The 19,906-nt window shown below is 41.1% G+C and overlaps 1 protein-coding gene across 1 annotated transcript in view; it reads left to right on the forward strand.

Moving 5' to 3' along the window:
- Foxo1 (forkhead box O1) overlaps nucleotides 1–19,411 on the forward strand; it is a gene marked incomplete at its 5' end in the record, with an annotated part of 92,012 nt that extends 72,601 nt beyond the window's left edge. Inside the window, 2 exons of the mRNA XM_013031445.1 lie at nucleotides 16,782–18,133; nucleotides 18,612–19,411. Coding sequence (XP_012886899.1) covers nucleotides 16,782–18,119 — 1,338 coding nt within the window. The remainder of the gene's footprint in view (nucleotides 1–16,781; nucleotides 18,134–18,611) is intronic.
- Between the last annotated feature and the right edge of the window lie 495 nt (nucleotides 19,412–19,906).

The raw sequence follows: 19,906 nt of genomic DNA on the forward strand, positions 1-19,906 counted from the left end.
ACACATACACATACACACACACACATACTCTGCTGCTCTAGTTCATTCATGAAAAATATTGCTGTGACCCTTTATATTTGTACTTTGTGAGTTGTGTGTAATCTAGAGTTTTTGCTCATTCTTTAAAGACTTTCCTGTCCCAACAACTGCCCTGGAACTACAGGAAAAGCAGATGTATCTATAGGTAGAAGATTGGCCCACAGTCCACTTGGAGACATACTGAAGGATTTAGATGGAACAGTTAAATTAGTCTCTGTCCAGATCGATCCCAAGCCTGGAATAAATTAAACACAGCCCCTAAAGACAGTTGCCTTCTTAAGTCCCAATGTTACGGTCTAGTCAAGATGGAGCCCAACACGTAGGTTTTGTTTCAGTCGTTGAAGTGGGCAGCTGTTAGGTTGGGTCACTTTTCCTGGATAAGATTTCTTGCTCCTTTCCTCCCAATTTAACCTGAGTCAGACTCACCTGACCTACTGGTGCTGGGAAAATGCATATTGCTTTTCATTTCCTCAGCGTAAATATGAATTCTGTTCTACCCTGAGGGGAAGATGGGTTGTCCGAAATGTAAGGAATTTTAGATGCTGTGTCTGATGAAAAGTGTTACCCATGCTCTGCAAAGCTGGAGTGGTGGAAACAGGTGCTGTCTGGTTGAGATAGCTTTCCTCCCACGGAGGCCCTGGCCTATCTGTTGCTGTATGGAGCAGCAATCTTTCCCAACCTCTATTGTGAAGTTAGCACTGTTTAAAGGAAATACTGTATATTAAAGGAAAGCGGGGGAGGAAAATTCCAGGAAATTGGAAGGTGTACTTGACATTGCTCATTCACTAATGCCCTTTCTGCTTTTCTTTCTGAAAAACAATGATGATGTAAAAATTGGGATTGGAACCAACTAGTTTTATTCATAACCTCCTCATTATATTTCGAGGAAGTATTTTCTTAAACAACTAATGGCTTGCCTTTTGTTATTATTTGGTGTTAACTACCAAAAGTACCACTAAATCTAAGTTTTTCAAACTTGACTTACTATATCATAAGTATCTGGTTAGGAATGTGCTGGAATTTCACGTTTTTCCTTTTGAAGCCTAAGGAATCATAGAGATAATATGGTTGGTATCTTTTCTTAGAATATGACAACTAAAAAGAATCTTAGATTTGAAAGCAGTCTAAGTTCCTAAACTGCTTTAATACTGATCCCTAAGCCCATTTTATACCTGTTGAATCCTAAGAGTTGAAACTTTTCTAGAACATTCTAACCATTACTGTTGATTGGTGGTTAAATATTCATCTATCTCAGCAAAGTAGGTTGATTTGATGTATTTGGTTATTGGGCTTGTTAATAGCAGGAGGATAAATCTGGCTGGCCAATGGTAAAATGCTTACTTAGCATGTTTGAGGTCTCGGGTTCAATCTCTAACTCTGTAAACAAAATACAATTCTGGTTTCTTTTGGCTCATTGAAATGATATTTACATCTCAGGTAAATGACTAGAGTTACCAGATGAGCAGTGAGCACCAGAATCCCTGTCCCAGAGGCTTGTGGGTTGTTTTGGTCAGTTTGAAAAAGGAAGAGTTTTGGAGATAGAATCAGTCAGAGAGCAGTTTTCAAGCCATATACAGTGCTACCCCACCAATCAGGCATGTGTGTGAGTGTGTTGGTCTCAAAAAATGGAGGCAGCTAGCTCATCTTCTTTGTTGACTTCTGATTATTTGTCCCTTTCTTACAACTATATAAAATATTCCAACCTTCCAGAAAAGATCAGAGGCTAATATATTTAGTACCTATATTGTACCTCATAGTTTTAACAAATGCCACTCTTACTAAAAATAAATAACCTAACTACGCCCCCCCAGGCAGCCACCGATTCAGTTAGTGTCCTGAGGGTACCTGCCTGCCTAGTTTGACCCGTGGCTGGGCTGACAGATGTGGGTTCGTAAACCTTGTCTATGATTGCCCCCTTCCAATTACAATAATGTAACATAAGCGTTATCATTTAATGTAAATATTCTGCAATTCTGATTTTCTTTGCAAAAAAGTCAGCATTTTTTGAGATTTGCTCATGGGTGTTACATAACCTGTCACAGCCCATACTTAGCAGTAAAGTCAGGAAACTGAAGCCAGACAGCTCAAAAACCTCAATAGAAAAAAAGAAAAAGAAAAAAGCAGGAAGTGGGTGGGAAAGCATTTTAGTTGAATTTTTTAGTCTTAAAGTATTGTCACTTATGGGAAATACTGTTGGTTTGAATCATGCTTTATTTTGAACAGCCCACTTGTTACTTTAATGAGAATTTATTGTATGTTGTAAGAAAAGTTATTTCTACTTACTATGGGTATGGGTTGCCCCAGTTCAGTACAAACAGGTGAAAGTTAAGATATGTGGCTTACAACAGGAAGCAGATGGGGCTAATTAAAGTTGTGTTGATCATAAAAGGATGACTGATCCTGGAGCAGCTGGTTTTCCAGTTTAAACACAAATTGGTACTACTGTCTGGAATTAGATGAATGTAGTCCTCTGCACCTTCTCCAAGGTGAAGGCATGCATTTCAGCACTCAGCAGAAAGGGTATTGCAGGTCTGTGTTTTGCTTTTCTAGCAGTTTCCTCAGTGTTATCCAGGAAAGGGGAAGAAGAGCCAGAAACTTGGCCATGATTTCCAGGGTGGCTCCAAGTTGCTCTGGGTGGCACCCTGCAAAAGCTGAAGGCGGAATCTGAATTTTCCAAGAAAACACCAACCTTTGGTTTTATTTTGTTCTTTTTTTGTTGGATTGTTTTTGTTTATCCCATTATGCATCTAGTGGAATTAAAAATGGTGATACCCGGACTGGGAATGTGGCTTAATGGTAGAGTGCTTGCCTAACATGCATGAAGTCCTGGGTTCAATTCCTCAGTACTACATGAACAGAAAAAGCTGAAAGTGGAGCTGTAGCTCAAGTGGTAGAGTGCTAGCCTTGAGCACAGAGGCTCAGGGACAGTGCTCAGGCCCTGAGTTCAAGCCCCAGGACTGGCCAAAAAAATGGTGGTGCCCTGGCCAAGAAGTCCCATGTACCCAATGAAGACATCAGGTATCCACGTGCATAGCTGGGTGCTGAGAGGTGCGCTGGAAATATTCTTGGAGCCTTGTTTTGTCCTGACATATCTTTGAGCATGCCATGAGAGGTCAGGGGCTTCCATACTTCCTTTGCTCCATTGTATCCTGCATGACTTTAATCTTCAAATGAGAGCATCATTTGTTTCTACTTCTAATAAAGGTCACATAAACATTAAGTACCAGTGCACTGGGTGTTTTTTGCCTGAAGAGCACACCAGTGCTAGGTCTTCTAGTGAATGCAGGGGAGATGACATGAGATCAGGAGTGTGCCTCACCTGGAGTTGGGGCTAGACCCTCGTTTGGAGATTTCTACCTACCAGTTTTGTTGAATATTTGTCCACATTGCAGGATCATTGGATTCTAATCCTTATGGAAACCATTTGGGATGGCAGTTGCTATCCTATTTTGCAAATAGAGGTTGAAGCCTAGTTAAAATGGCTCAGTTGGGCCAGCATCCTGCCTTATTTGTCAAACAAAATCCATGTTTCTCAGCACTATGTAGGATTTGTCTACATCTAATGTGGATTTTGTTAGCTTGACTTTGCCCCATCTTACTTAAGGGTAGATCTACTTTTTCTTGGAAAAATAAAATTCTAAGATGTAATTTTCAAGAAAATTGCAAATTCTTAATTGGTTATATAAATATATGCATACATATTTGTTTACATCCACATATATATGTATATATAATATAGTGTGTATCATTTGCTTATTCTACTTGCTCAGAACTCTTTATTTTTCTCAAAAGTGCGAAAGCCATAGTTTAAAAAAAATTTTACTCTGCCAATGTATTCTGCCCATAAAAGTACACAGCTACTTTCACAACAGAAGGAGATAGCATCTGACAGGTAAACTAGAAATCAAAACCTCATTGCATTCATGGCAATGAGTAAATAATTTACAGGAACATGCCTACTAAAGACACACACCTCGTTCATTTTAGTTACAAGTAGCATGTCATAGAGGCTTTGGATGTGTCAGGGTTGTCCGTGGTCAGACATTTAGAAAATGTCTAGTCCTTGCTGCTGTTTTAGCCAGTAGTCTACTACATGTATGCTAGTAGGGAAAGCCTTTGTGCAGGTTTCTGTATTCCAGGTCAGTTTCCATAACCCGAAAAGCTGTTGTTGGACTAGCGTCACAGTTACTAGTGTGAAGAGCAATGTCGCAGTCAAAGCTCAAAAAAACTTTCTTTTAAAAAGCTTTTTACGTGTCTTGGAAAAAGCCTCATTCTTTTGTTGTCATTCTGTTGCCTTCTCAGCAACTTAGCCTAAAACACTCCCATCTTCCCTTCCCCATCTTTTCTTGTTCCTTCCTGTATGGGGCCTGCCTTCCTTCCTCTCAAACTATCATTTAAGGTAGTGAAGGAAGTTTGGTCCATTCTCCCCTCATAACTGTGTGTCTTGTTGAAGATACTGGTATTAACTGTCAGTGTCTGGGGTGTGGGAAAGATTGACTGTGGGTCCTGCTTTATACTGAGTGGTCTAACCTGGCTTGGCGCATCTGCCTCCTCCATTGTTTAGAGCTAGCTCTGGGATACCATGTCATCATATTACCTTTATGTCCCATGGACCTTCTGGGCTGACACCTAGCACAGGTGTGTTCTTTGGTAGGAAGCTTGGGGTAACTTGGGTGACACACACACACACACACAGATGCTGTACTCATATGGCTTATAAAGCATTTTATACTTTAAAAAAATTTTAGCAAGGATTTACTTTAGTAGATCAGTATTAAAGTAAGGAGAAATGCGAGGCGGGGGGAGGAGGAGGAAACATTGCCTGCTTCCATATAGGAAATGGGAAGTAAAAGACTCCTACTTCATGCTTTTTGAGATAGATCTGTTATAACCTCTCTGTGAAGCAGTCAGGACAGTTTTTTTTTTCTTCTTCCCATTTTATAAACCTGAAAGTTGATACAAAATTTGTCACAAGTCATACATGCAAGGATTAAGTTAGGCGGGGGCTTGTACGCTTTGGCCATCGTCTTGCTATTTGGACAGCATTTCCCAAAAGTGGCTTTTGCTAGATAGAGCAAGTGCTTTACCACTTGAGTCCCACACCCTAAGGCCTACCTCTTTTTATAATAGCATTCTGATGGAGGCCCAGATCAGTCCTTCAGAAATAGTTTCTGGAGTTGATGCTTCTTGCCTGCATGTGCCATGTATGGGGTTGTTCAGCCCCACTTCCCTGAAGGTTAGCCATGTATCATTCTCAGCCCTGGATTCTCTTCATACACCTCTCAAAGTATTGAGTAAGTTGTGAGTAATCTGTTGTTACTTTATCCATGTTTATGTTGAATACGCCATGGTTACATTGTTAATTTCCTTTCAGCCTTTCAAAACAACTTGAAAGGTGTTATGGTCAAGCCTAGACACACAAGACCTCAAGAAACAAAAATAAACCATCAAGATGTAAGAACCAAAATTTTATGCCAAATGTATAAAACAGTGGGTAAAATGAATGAGGACAAAGTATACTTCATGGGAGAAGACTTTAAAATTTTTTGTTTTTAAAGCAAATGTTCCTGCTCCAGTGTCTTGCCTACCTGGTTATTTAAAAAAAAAAAATCAAAGATAGCTTGTGAGTTTCAAAACAACCAAGTGTCATATAAAGCATAAAACTGTTTGTGCATAGCTTTTAGAGTTAACTCCTGACTGATAACTTGTGTCTAGAATCCCTCTTTTTGATATAAGCTGTGGCTAAATTCTGTTGAGCAAGAAAGGAAATGAAAGATAAATACCAAAGACAGTGGTCTGTTTTGTGTTGTTATAACAAAATAGTGGAGGTGGAATAAAGTACCAAGACAAGAAGGCTTCAAATTCCCATGGCTAGAAATTCCACACAGTATGATGTCAGTTTTTGGTGAGGGCTTCTTGGCTGCTAGGGACCCTTGGTAGATGGTATCACGATGGGAATGCCTGGGAGAGTTGTGAGTGAGTGGTGAGAGTGTGGAGCAGGCAGATGGCAGACCAGAAGAAGCAGAGTTCAGGAGAGGCCAGATTGCCTCCTTATCCATTCCATGGTGCTTGACCAAAGTTTCACTGCTTCTCAATACCTGCGCACTGGGGACCAGACTTCCAGCTCACCAACCTTTGGGAAGCAAACCTTAGCAGATACTTTTTATATACCACGAGAATTTTTTTGTGGTTGTAAGAGTTGAAGATAACATACATATTTAAAAATTTCCTGGCTAAGGCAAAGGCCCTGAATCCCAACCCCAGGATCCCTCCCTCCCCAAAAGAAGGTAAAAAACCCAAATACTTCTGTTCCTAATAAAAATGATCTAATCTGGGTCTAGCAGTCTTCTTGCCCCACCCCCACCTTGGTTCTGGCACCCGCTTGGGCAGAACCAACCAGAACAAACATATTGTGTCCTGGCCCTAGTTCGCCACATGCTGCTTCTGGAACTGTCAGGCATATGTGTAAACAGCTAAATAACTTAAAAAATGCTAGTAAAGAATGTATATTCCTACCTTGATTTATAGCTACTTTGAGGGCTAGAATGATTATGTAGTTTATCAGTATCTATCTTCATAAACTAATTGATTGAAATGCATGATTGGTACTATTCTCTGGGATTGGTTTCTTTCAATGTCCATATATTCCTTAGAAATTTTTGTAATATTTTAAAATAAATTGTATTCTAAACAAAAACAAGAAAAGAAATGCATGACTGATATTAATTAAACTATAAAATTTATGTAGGGATGGTGGGTCCCACTGAAGAATGATTGTCTTAAGTTTTTATTTTTTTTTCCAGTCAGAAACCATTGTGAACCATCCAGTACAATCTGAATTTAATTTGACTAAATTAATTACTCTTCACAGCCATAAACGTAAAGAAAATAAATTGCTGTGCCAATCAACATGTTTGTTTAGAGAAAAGTGGACTTTGAAGGGGAGTTGCTAGCTGAAGTGATCTGTTAGGCAGAGCTTACTGTTCATGTCTTAGTTGTTTAAATATCTGTAACAACAACATCAACTAGTCTAGAAAACCTTGGGATTTTGTTTTAGAACACCTTACATTTCTGAAGAAATCTCTACCATTGAATTGACAATGTTTTTACATTTATAGTATGCTTTGTGTTTTCTAAGTCGTCTCACTTAATATTCATGGTACACCTTTTGGTTGCATGCTGTGAAGACCCAGGCCATCATACAACTCAGGTTCATGTTCACAGTTTGTGACCTAATTCTCATGCACACGCATCCTCAGTGATGGAAAACCATAATTTGAAATATCCTTGAACATGGCTTTGAAAAAATTGCTAAAAATTGTACCATGTAGCAACATTCCAGCCACCATAGTTGCTCTTCGGTTTCCTTTTGAAGGAAGTTCAAAGTGATAACACTGAAAACAATGAGAAGTAAAATTCCAAAAGTTTGAAGATGTATCATCACTAATTATCAAATTGTGTGAAACTTCCTAATTTCCTGCTGGTTTTGAAATCATAAGAAATGATTAATTCCACCTTTCATTCATTCTTCCTTTGTTAGCTTATAAAGACAGTTTTGTACTCCTAATTCATTATTAAAATACTGTTTGTGTTTCTAAAATAAGACATGGGTGGCTTCAAGATCTAGTTTTAAGAGTAAAATGTCAAATACAGTTAGTGCTGGTGGCTCACACCTGTAATCCTAGCTACTCAGGAGGCTGTGATTTGAAAGCCAGGCAGGAAATTCCATGAGATTCCTTATTTCCAATTAACTGGCAAAAAAAAAAAAACAAAACAAAACAAACAAAAAACAACCCAGAAGTAGAGCTGTGGCTCAAGTGGTAAAGTGTCATCCTTGAGCAAAAAAGGCTAAGCAAGAGCACCCTGAGCTGAAGTCCTAGTGCTGGCACACACTACAAGGGAAACTGCTAGATAATAAAGATTTGCCAGGCCTTCAAGTTGAAGCTCGTAGGTGGTTCAGAGAGCCTTTTCCCTTTTTTTCCAAAGCCCAAATAATTCATGGTGGGATGGCTATATAAAGTTTTTGGGGCTAGGTGCTGGTGGCTCATGGCCATAATCTTAGCTACTCAGGAGGCTGAGATCTGAGGATCCTGGTTCAAGGCCAGCCCAGTCAGTAAAGTCTGCGAGACTTGTATCTCCAATTAACCACCAGAAAGCCAGAAGTAGCACTGTGGCTCAAAATGGTAGAGTGCTAGCCTTGAGCAAAAGAGCTCAGGGACAGCGCCCAGACCACGAGTTAAGGCCCCACAACCAAACAAAAATAAGGTTTTCTGGGACCAGTTAGCCCATGTCTTGGAGAGGTACCCTCTCCTGGGGTGGTCTACTTGGCTCAAGACCAGCTTGATGCAGTACCACCTAGTTTGTTCTTTTCTCTTTAGTTTAGTTTTCAGAGGTAGAAATGTGGGTTGTACAAAGACAAGTAGGAAGTCCTGGTTTCCCATTGTGGTGGGCTTTAAGGGCTCTGGGAGTTGTAGACCTTCAGAAAACTTAATGCAAGTAACATTGTGGAAACATTTGTTTGCAAGTCTTTTGGATCCTAAGAGGACTGAGTTTCTGGTAGGCTGGTTTGGAAGGAGTTGCGGAGAGTGGGGCTGTTAACCTGGGTCTCAGAGTAAGATTGACACCATCTACTTAGCTGTATCCATCCTTTAGACCTCTGGGAAGCCCAGGAACAGCCTTGACCCTTGGGTGTAGTCTCCCATTTGCAAGGGGAGGGGGGTTTGCTTCAGTTCAGTCCTGTGCCTCAGTAGTGCTCCTTAACATTGAGTCAGCCAGTGAGTTTTGATACGTATCTGATTTGAGACAAGTTTTTTTTTTTTTTTAAGAATTTGGAGAAAGTAGTACCTCCCCCCCGCCCCCCCGCCCCCCCGCAATGTTCGCATAGATATTATGTTTGTGATTTCCTGAAGAACAACAGATAAGCTTATGTGAAGGCTATGTATAAACACAGCAGGAAAGATCTTACATTGTAAATAATGTGCAATTCTGCTTGTTATACTTTATGGCAATTTGGTGACCATTCTATAAATAATATCATATCTGTTGATCATATCTAGGTCCTCAAATAAGAAAAAGCAAGTAAGCCTAGACTTTGTACTTTCATCTTTATTCTATTTACTGTGAGTTAACAGTTCTTAGTTAAATAGACTATGTATCCAGTGGATTAAGTCTTCTCTAGATTTCCCAGACCGTTCTAGGTGGAACATCCATTGAGTGCAATGTTTTTCCAGATATTGGCTCTGGAGAGATTAGTGTGTCAAAGTTCCAGTGATCTCTGTGTCCATCACATTTGTCTTTGGGTTTTGTAAGCAATTTACGGCACTCATCTTGAAAAAATACATAACATAAACAGAATAAATAGGGCTCATCTGACAAAATACCTTAACGTTCACTTTAGTCCTTTAAAGTTTTAGAGAGGTTTAAAACTAATCCAACTGTTGATGTTCTGTGTTTTCATTTTAAGCCTGATTTAAGGTGTTTATCAGAAGAGAATGGATTCTAATGTGCTGTTTGTTTTTGGTTTTTGTTCTGTTTTGCCTTATTCTTATGGTAGCCAAATAGGTAAGGTGGTTAATTGTCTTGTTTATAGCCATTGCAGATTAGAGAAAAATGGTATTGCCTATAAAATAGACGAAGATTTTCATTAGGAAACTGCAGAATCACTTTAGCAACAAATGAGTTTCTTCTTAATATTCTCATGGTGAGGCCTACGTGTCTGAAACAGCCACTTGGCAAGGGCAGTTAAGGGAGTCTGCTGTGCTCTGGGGCAGTTAATTAAATTGAAATTTCAGCAAGGAAGAGCTCCTTTGGGTTACTTTGGGGATCCCCTGTACCCCCCAGATTCCCTTAAAATTATAATGGAAGGGAAAGGGGGTAGTGATGAAGGCATTTAAAAGAAGTTTAGCTAAGTGAAATTCAGTTTGTAAATGTCTACCATTGGGACCTTATTAGCTAGAGGTGATGACACTGATTGCAAAGTAGGCCCAGGTGGCTTGTGTGGCAGTGTTAAGCCAGGACTATGAAGTGTTGTTTTCTAGTCTTTGCTCATATAGAGGTTCATATTAACAATTTAAACAGGAGTTACAGAAAAGCAGTGATTCTGGTAAGTGCCTAGTGATCTGGAATAGAGAGAAAGATCCTTGCATTAATTTCAACCCACCTGTTTGTTTGTTTAGGGGGTGGGGTTTGTCTTTGAGGTATGTCATTTCTGATAGTGCACAGAGCATATAGCATTGAATGGTATTCCTGGCATTGAATGGATGGCACAGGAGACTTGCGGTTTTTACTTTCTGAGGATTAAAAACTAGCTTCCTTTTATAACAGGACTTTCCTATGGTACATACTTAAATTTCAGAGTAAAGAGAAAGCATTGTATTTTAAAAATTACTGCCTTCTGAGAAGCAGCTTGATATAATTAATATCATTAAGTGCATTTTCTGTTCCATCCCTAAAGGCATTTTCTTAAGTCCTACGTGTATGAAGTAAGAGACTGAAATATTTTTCTGGCTAATAAAGATCTGGCAAAGCTTGGAACATCCTCTGTTCCATGGCAGAACCATCCTCCTCCAGGTCTTATGGCCAATGGTGCGACCACTATCCCTGGTTTCTTCATAGCAAACATTTTTTCTGGCAATACCTTCTGTTCTTGAACTCCCCATCCCTCGCTACTCTTGGGAACTCTTTTTAGGTTTATTCTCTGTAAAATAAAGAGTCAGGAGTGCCTGTGAGTCACCAATCCCATCGAAGATCTGTCTTGACTCTGGTATATCTCCCTTTCCTTAAACAACCTCACGGACATGCTTTGTCACTGGTCACCAGAAAACCAACACAATATGCTAAACACTCAAATTTTAATCTATAGTCTTCCTAAGGGGGAGAAAACATTTTTCTGTAAATGAAAGATTACAGTTCAGCTGTGAGAACATGGAAACAAGCTTGAGGAAGCCTGTTAAACAGGAAGTTTGTGATGAATGACTTAATCAAGTAGGAATCATTCACAGTGGCATAAAAATTCCTGTTTATATATTCCTTTACTTCACATAACAAAATAGCCAGTGTGCATTGCCTTATGTTGAACCAGGTGATAGACTGAGTGCTTCCATGCATGCCCTGCTATCTGGTCCCTCTTAGCCCTCATGTTCATGGCTGTTGACACATGTAAACAAAGCAGAAGCCCAGTGGGATTGAGTGACTTACTTATCAAGGCCCAGTCAAGGCTGGCAGTGTGGGTTCTTCCTCTCTAGGCATCTCCAGATACTTGTGGGCCTCTTATGATACACTCGAGTTCTTGCCTGTCTTGAGCTGTCTTTTTGACACTGCTTTACATGGCAGTATACTCTGCCACATCCTTTGCTCAGTGAAAGCTACTTTAATGTAGACACATTTACTTCCTTTGGCTTGATTGGAGTCAGACACAATGGTGTTGAGCCCGATGTATCTACAATGGTTTGAGAATCTACACAATGGATTAGATTTGTCTAGGGAGTCATTGCCTCAGTGTCAGACCAGATGACCTTCCAAGTGCCTTCCAGTTTTATGAGGCCTCAAGTCTTTGTCTCCAGTTCTCTGGAGAAATGCTAAGACCTCAGTGTGAACAGAGCAGTCTGCAAGGTATTCAAGACAGAGGAGAGGATTCTGGGAAATGACAGCAGCCCTTTGGGAGAGCCTCAGGTTGAAGTGTGCGGATTAGCTGTCCATAGCAGATCTTCTGCTCCAGCACTTCTTTAAGTCAAACTTACATGCTGTTTTGACAGTGTGTCTATTGATATCACTTGTGAAAACAAAAATGACTAAAAGTCACATGTTTTTCTTCTGTTTGCATGTAGACTGGATTTTTCTTAAAGGTTGTTTTATGAGCAATCCTAATAGGAAGTCTATGGAGTAAAGACTTTTCTGCTCTCTCTTTAGTTTGTTTTCACTTGTGGAAAGTGATGATCGCTAGAGGAAGAGATAGAGCAAAAGAGAACTAGGGGCAAGGAATCAAGGCTACCCTGGGAGTCTTAGAATAGTTACACACAAGAGAGTGTTCGCAGAAATTAGATAAAGTGCTTTTAAAAAAAAGTCTAGTTTGTCCAACATTTTGAAAGGATTTTTAGAACGAGTCCATTTAGTCATATGTTCTAATCTTTTAATAAGAAGTCTCCCCCTTCCTTTTCTGTGCCCCCACCTTTCTGTAGGCAGGTCGCAGTTCTTGGCCCCTGGAATCTCTGGGGATCTTTCCGTTTTTCTGTATGAGTCTCCAAAGCCTCTGTATATGGAGCTTTTCCTGGGATGATGTGTACACCTGAACTTCACACTTCAGCTGCTATGGTTTCTTGCCATAAAGAGGAACCCACTAAAATAAAAGGAAATTGCATATAAATTTATCGCCCATTCAGGAAGAGAATGAGTTTTGTGGACTAGTAAACAGAATTATTTCTGCTCCCTGAATGTACATACATGGGCAACTTTGGTGTGTCACTTTGATTCTTTTTAATGATGGTGAATCCAAAGTGGTAGGTTTCTTAACCCCAGTAGTGTTGCAAGTAGGGTCATAAAACCTTGCTTTGAGTCTGGTACTGGTAACTCTCACTATAATCCTAGCTACTCAGGAGGCTGAGATCATAGGACTCAGGTTCAAAGCCAGCCCCAGCAGAAAAGTCTATGAGACTTTTTGCTTCATTTAACCAGCAAAAAGACCAGACTGGAGGCATGGCTCAAGTGGTTAGAGTGCCAGCAAGATGCCATCTTAGGTCTGAAGACAGGAGTCACAGGATGAAGGAGGATGCCCAGGAATCAGACCACACTTAGCTCTCAGAATATAAGGGTCTTAGGTGCTACAAGCAGAGGGCAGGACCAGGTCATCTTTCCAACTCAGACTTTGCTGGGAGGTACCAAAAGTTTCCTAGACTTGACTCATGGCTGGTTCTGTACCCCTGGTTTTTTTAGGATCTCAGGCTCCTAGAAATGTATAATAGACCATTGGGTCTATAATAGACCATGGGTATCAAATCAGTTTATACAATCCATTCATATTGCACACACTTATAATGTCTTTGGACATAAATTTTACAAGAATGAGATAAACTTTAAAGTTGTAAAGATTTCCTCATGTACTTCATTGGCTGTCTATTGCTTTAGATTGTAGGATTAAGGGCATTCCGAGGAGGAGGGCATGTACAAAATGGCTTTTCTGTGTTGGGGTAGGGAGCAGTTTTTCAGACCCTAATCTCTTCTAGCTGCATGGAGGAATAGCTCAATAGAGCTCATTTCGAAAAACTCCTGTGGGGGCTTGGGTGGCTCAGACCTGTAATCCTAACTGCTCAGGAGGCTGAGATTTGAGGATGGCAGTTTGAAGCCAGGGAAAGTCTATGAGAGTCTTGCCTCCACTTAACCCCCAGAAAACCAGAAGTGGCTCTGTGGCTCCAAAGTGGTAAAGTGCTAGCCTTGAGTGAAACAGGGATAGTACCCAGGCCCTGAGTTCAAACCCCATGACTGACAAAGAAAAAAAAAAAGCCACAATGGAGACTTTGGCCATTCGAAACAGCCGGACCTTGATACTTGCTGCTACGTCTCCACTGTGTTTCACCTGTGTCCAGAGCTGAGCACGCTAGGCAGAAAATGATGTCCCCACACAGGGCTCAGCAGCAGCATCTTGTGAATTCTATTGCTCCTGGATAGCAAATGCATAGACTATACAATTGATCTGACTTAATGTTTTGAATTTAGACCTCAGCACCAGCATGCAGCATGCAGAAAAACTTCCAAACCAGTCAGTTTTACCCTAATGTTCCTACACAGTCCTATGGATGTCCTCTACTGTTTTGCTGTGTGTATTTATGGACTGTTCTCTTCCCATATAGATGGAAAACTTCAGGGAGGCAGGAGCTGTGTTTAATTGCATCTTGTGCCTTTCCTTGCTTCCTAGCACAAAATGGATTGCCGTAAACGTGGGTGACGTGAGTTGTCTATGAATGGAGGGACAAAATGTGTGTAATATGTTATGTATCCTTGTAATATTTTAGATATCAACCAGAAGATACTTATTAAATATGTTTTGTATTGTAGAACAGCTGTTGGGGGTTATGAGATTAGGATTTATAAAGCTTAGTCTTCTTGCCCTTTAAGGAGCTTGGAATCCTGTCTATGGAGCGGATAGAATAGAATGTCTTAAGAGCAGAACGACAGACGGAGCACGTAAATGGCAGGTCCGTGTCTGGGGCTTCTGGAGCTTATTGGGTCAGGTTTCCTAAGAATGTGCTGGCTGGTAGCCCATCACGTGACAGCATGGGTGTACACAGAGGCATGTGGAGAAAAGTGCGGACTCCAGGTCAGTCATAAAAGCATGTGTTTTCACAAGTCACCCCTCCAAACTTGAGCTATCAGAGCTTTAATGTCCTGCTGGCTGTGTGAAAAACAGGAATTTATGTAACAAGCCCGGCACAGCAAACCTTTTCCTGTCAGGGGGGAAAATTTTTTTTTTTAATTGTTGGCAGAGTTAGTAGATAACTCTGTTACTCTGGGTGACCTGAAATGTCCTCTTAGAAAAATATGTAGTGCGATGTTTTGATAAATAAGAGATTGCTATGACTTGGAAAGAAAAAAAAATAGGTTAAGGTTAGTATATACCCCAACTGAGTTAGTAACCTTGAACTTTTTTTTTTTTTTGAAGATTGCCTTATTGTATCTTTTGCATTCTTGTTAAAAATGCTCCCCCACTGCACTTGCTAGTGGTCTTACAGAATCATGTGGAGTATTCTAAATCTTTACCCCTCCCCCATCGGCCCTGTTAGTGAAGACAACCAGGAAGCTGCTATCTGGGAAGATCTTTCTCTCCCTTTATCATTAACTAAATGTGACAGAGACCGGAGTCAAACTTCCTGTCCTCCCGAGGTTTCATTGGAGCTTATCTGTGTGTCTATTGTGTTCGAAGAACAAAACTGTCATGATGGAATTATTGTGAAAATTCCCGCCTTCCAGCCTGTAGACAGTGTGGCAGGGTGCAGGGTCATAGTGTTTGGCAGTGTTCCAGCCCACCCCAGGCAGGCTGTTGCTTTTAAGGAGGAATTGAGAGTTTGAATATCTGTGGACACAGTAGATGAGGCTGTGGCACTGTGTCTGTATGTATACATGTACATGTATATGTATATGTGTGACCACCCCATGTAATTTTGGCACCCTCAACAAGAATGATAGAGGATTCGAGAGAAATGTAGTCCTGGGCCTCTTTGGGGAATCTTGTATGGAGCTCAATCTCCCTTCCCCCTGCCCCTTCCTTCATAGCTACCTGGAGTTAGGAAGAATCATGGGAAAGATTAGGGAAGTCTTAGAAATAAAAGACCACCATTGTCACTTGCCCACACAACTGTCTAGCATCAGCCAGAAGCTCCTGTTGGGCTATGTATGACCCGGACATGTCACTTGGCTGGGTTGCAATCCTGGGCAGAGGACATTATGAAATGTAGATTTTTTTTCCCAGCTCTAACTAGTTGAGCGTCCTTCCAGCGTTACTAACTCCTTTCAGAAAGCAAGATTTTCATCCCATCCCTTCTCTGATCTTGGGGTTCTGTGGGACCCCACCCTGCCCCGTCTACTGTTCCAAGGCTCTGCTCTAGTGGAGTGGTTGGCCTTTGGGCACCATTGTTCCCATGTCAGTAGCATGAGGATGTGGGCATTGTGGCTGCCTCTCTAGGTGACCACAAATCTAGCCAGAGTCTTTTTGTGGTCCAAGAGGGGCCACAGGATGCCGAAGGAGCTGATCCTTGCACCCGGAAGAAGCCAAGCCTGAGGGACAGCCCCCAGACTTGGGATCAGGTCCCGGAGGACAGAGGGAGTTGAATAAATAGACCCTGCGTCTAAGGAGCTAGGAGTGTTTCTCACTTCTTTCTTAGATGATACCCCAGGATACTTATCAGAAGTCTTGCCTGTGTCTTGAGCAGGAGAGTCCCAGTGGGATAGCCTTGTCTGCAGCAGAACACTAAGGGACTGTGGGCTCTCTCTCCCTCCGAATATTTGCAATTGTGAGTCTATAGTTGTAATATGTCCAGGCTCCTACCCGTAACCCACCCACCAAATAGAAGTGAGAAGTACATCTTAGACTGGGTTCTCTACCCATTTTCTTTTTGGACCAGGTGTAACCCATAAGGAAGCTCATGCAGTTACAAGGTATTCTATAATACTGGGTTAGAGAGGTACTTCTTGACTTTAACATTTTCTTTTTCTTAAATGAATTTGGGTCTTGCTAGTTTTCAAGCTTTTGATTCTTGACTAGGAATATATAATATATCCTTATCACTCTTCACTCTTCCCTCACTCCACCCCCCAAATCATGTGAGCCTAATAATACAGAATTTCTCACTTGGTGTAATTAACGCGTGCTTCATCTGAAAAGAATTGTCTGTTTTAGGAGTAAGGGCATCCGAATGGGGTTTTGATGGTGCTTTAATACTGATTAGTATTTGTTATAGCGTTGTAGCTGAACAAAATTTTAGTGCTCTTAAAACCAGTTCTTGTAATTTCCCCATAAAATATAGCTGTAGAAAAGAAATGGCTTATAATTGGGCTTGCCAAATGAAAGATAGGGATCCTATTTTTAAGATAACGATTTCTCCTACACTGACTCCAGATCTTTTGTAATAGGTTTAGAACAATCATAACTGTTCACTCAAATTTGACCCATTTTCGATGTAACACATGTTGAGTAGCAGTTTTCCAGGCGGAACAGCAATATATTTCTAAATGTTACTTTTTTTTTCTTTTTACAGAATTCAATTCGCCATAACCTGTCTCTGCACAGCAAGTTCATTCGTGTGCAGAATGAAGGAACTGGAAAAAGTTCTTGGTGGATGCTCAATCCAGAGGGAGGCAAGAGTGGAAAATCCCCCAGGAGAAGAGCTGCGTCCATGGACAACAACAGTAAATTTGCAAAGAGCCGAGGCCGAGCTGCCAAGAAAAAAGCTTCTCTTCAGTCTGGCCAGGAGGGTGCTGGGGATAGCCCTGGGTCTCAGTTTTCCAAATGGCCTGCAAGCCCAGGCTCTCACAGCAATGATGACTTTGACAACTGGAGCACATTTCGTCCTCGTACTAGCTCCAACGCGAGCACTATCAGCGGGAGACTCTCGCCCATCATGACCGAGCAGGATGATCTTGGAGAAGGGGACGTGCATTCGCTGGTGTACCCACCGTCCGCCGCAAAGATGGCTTCCACCCTCCCCAGCCTGTCTGAGATCAGCAATCCTGAAAACATGGAAAACCTTCTGGATAATCTCAATCTTCTCTCATCGCCAACATCATTAACTGTGTCCACCCAGTCTTCGCCCGGTGGCATGATGCAGCAGACACCATGCTACTCCTTCGCGCCACCCAACACCAGTCTGAATTCACCCAGTCCAAATTACCAAAAGTACACGTACGGCCAATCCAGCATGAGCCCTTTGCCCCAGATGCCTATGCAAACGCTTCAGGACAGCAAATCGACTTATGGAGGATTGAATCAGTTTAACTGTGCACCGGGACTCTTAAAGGAGTTACTTACTTCTGACTCCCCTCCCCATAATGACATGATGTCACCAGTTGATCCTGGAGTGGCCCAACCCAACAGCCGGGTCCTGGGCCAGAATGTGATGATGGGTCCTAATTCAGTCATGCCAGCCTATGGCAACCAGGCATCTCATAACAAAATAATGAATCCCACCTCCCACACCCACCCTGGCCATGGCCAGCAAACATCCGCAGTTAATGGGCGAGCCCTGCCCCACACAGTGAGCACCATGCCTCACACCTCTGGTCTGAGCCGCCTGACCCCACTGAAGACATCTTTACAAGTGCCTCCGCCTCACCTCATGCAGATGAGCACCCTGGGCGGCTACTCCTCGGTGAGCAGCTGCAACGGCTATGGCAGGACAGGGGTCCTCCACCAGGAGAAGCTCCCAAGTGACCTGGATGGCATGTTTATTGAGCGCTTGGACTGCGACATGGAGTCTATCATTCGGAATGACCTCATGGATGGAGACACTTTGGATTTTAACTTTGACAATGTGTTGCCTAACCAAAGCTTCCCACACAATGTCAAGACCACGACACACAGTTGGGTGTCAGGCTAAGAGTGAGTGAGCAGGTAAGCTTACCCCAGTGATGCAAGGCTTTTGGAAAAATAGAATTTTCAGAGGAGCACATGACTTTGCCATGAGCTGTCTGTCATGATGACCCCTTTTTGGCACCACCTGTGTGCCCTTTGCAGAGAGTTCTTTTATCATTTATTCTCCACCTTTTTTTTTTTTTTTTTTTTTGCAGCTAATCGATTTTCCTTTTGAGCTTAACTATAAGGTAGCTTATACAGATTTTCTTTGGACAGTTAGATAGCTGCATCTCTTTACTAGCTCTTCAAGAAATGAATATGTTGCATACAAATGAAATGGTGAAGGACTTTACTTTTAAATGGAATTTTCTCAATTAATTGATTTTCTAGCTATTTGATAAAGCTCTAGCTCTTCACCCTCTATCCCCCCAAGTATGCTTGTCACTCTAGTTTATTAAGTTGAATTGATATTAATTCTGCTATTTTTTCAATATATGTGTGTGTATGTTTTCTCTAGGCTACACTTAAAAGTGCTTCAAATTGTCGTGATCGCAAGAACTGAAGAGAAGCAGTCCAAAGATGCCCTTTACACCCCTCCTTTTAGTTTTCTTGATTAAAAAAGAAAAAAAGGGGAAAAAATCCTTCCTTTTCTTTTCTTTTCTTTTCTTTTTTTTTTTTCCCCTTTCGTCAGACTTGGCAGCAAAGATACTTTTCCTGTACAGGATGTTTGCCCAAGGTTTGCAGGTTATGTGCTGCTGTAGATAAGGACTGTGCCATTGGAAATTTCATTACAATGAAGTGCCAAACTCACTACACCGTAGAATTGCAGAAAAGACTTTCAGATCCTGGTGTGTTTTTCAAGTTTTGTATATAAATGGTAGATGATACGGAATTGTATTTGTGATTTTTTTTTTTAATATCCATTTGGTCCAAGGAAAGTTTATACTTTTTGTAATACTGTGATGGATCTCTCATGTCTTGCTAAGTTAAACTCTGGTTTGTACTACCTGTGTTCTGCTGAAGAAATGAATCACAAAGAACTGAGATCTCCATTCTGAACCTCACTGAACGGCTCTGGACCTGTTCATATTGCCACAGGATTCACATGAGAACCACGTAGCCTGTTAATCAATCTGCTGAATTAATGGACCTGTCAAACTTTTTTTGGGGGGGAGGGGGGAGGGGATGGTTCATGCCAGCCTTGTACAGGTCTTTTCTATTTTTGTTGTTGTTGTTGGTCAGTTGTTTTGTTATTTGCAAATTTGTACAAACACTTAAAATGGTTCTAATTTCCAGATAAATGATTTTTTGATGTTATTGTTGGGACTTGAGATCATTTTTGGAATAGATAACTGAATTGTAATGTTTTTCTTAAAACTAGGGTCTACTTTGTTACATTGTCTGCTTGTAAATTTGTGGAAACAAGTATCTGGGGACAGCATTCATATTTTTCTTTTTTCTTTTTTGTATTTCTAACTGGATTAGTACTAACTTTTATATGTGCTTAACTGGTTTGTACACTTTGGGATGCTACTTGGTGATGTTTCTGACTAATCTTTAAAATTGTTGTAATTAGTACTTGGATACTTAACGTTTCTGGCCCTGTTTGGGCAGGAAAGTGATGTATAGTTATGAATACTTCGCGTTTCGTACTTAGAAGAGCAAAATATGTTTTTATGTATGTATTTTAAAGAATTTCCACCTGCTCTCTTTCCCTGTGATCTGTGTGCACTGCATACATAGTGTCAGGTCTTCTGATGCCCGCGTGTCACATTGTTGTTTCTGGGAGGCCTCATCATGTTTGTAGATCAG

This window comes from Dipodomys ordii, unplaced genomic scaffold, assembly GCF_000151885.1.
Source record: "Dipodomys ordii isolate 6190 unplaced genomic scaffold, Dord_2.0 Scaffold140, whole genome shotgun sequence".
In the NCBI taxonomy this organism is placed as follows: Eukaryota; Metazoa; Chordata; class Mammalia; order Rodentia; family Heteromyidae; genus Dipodomys; species Dipodomys ordii.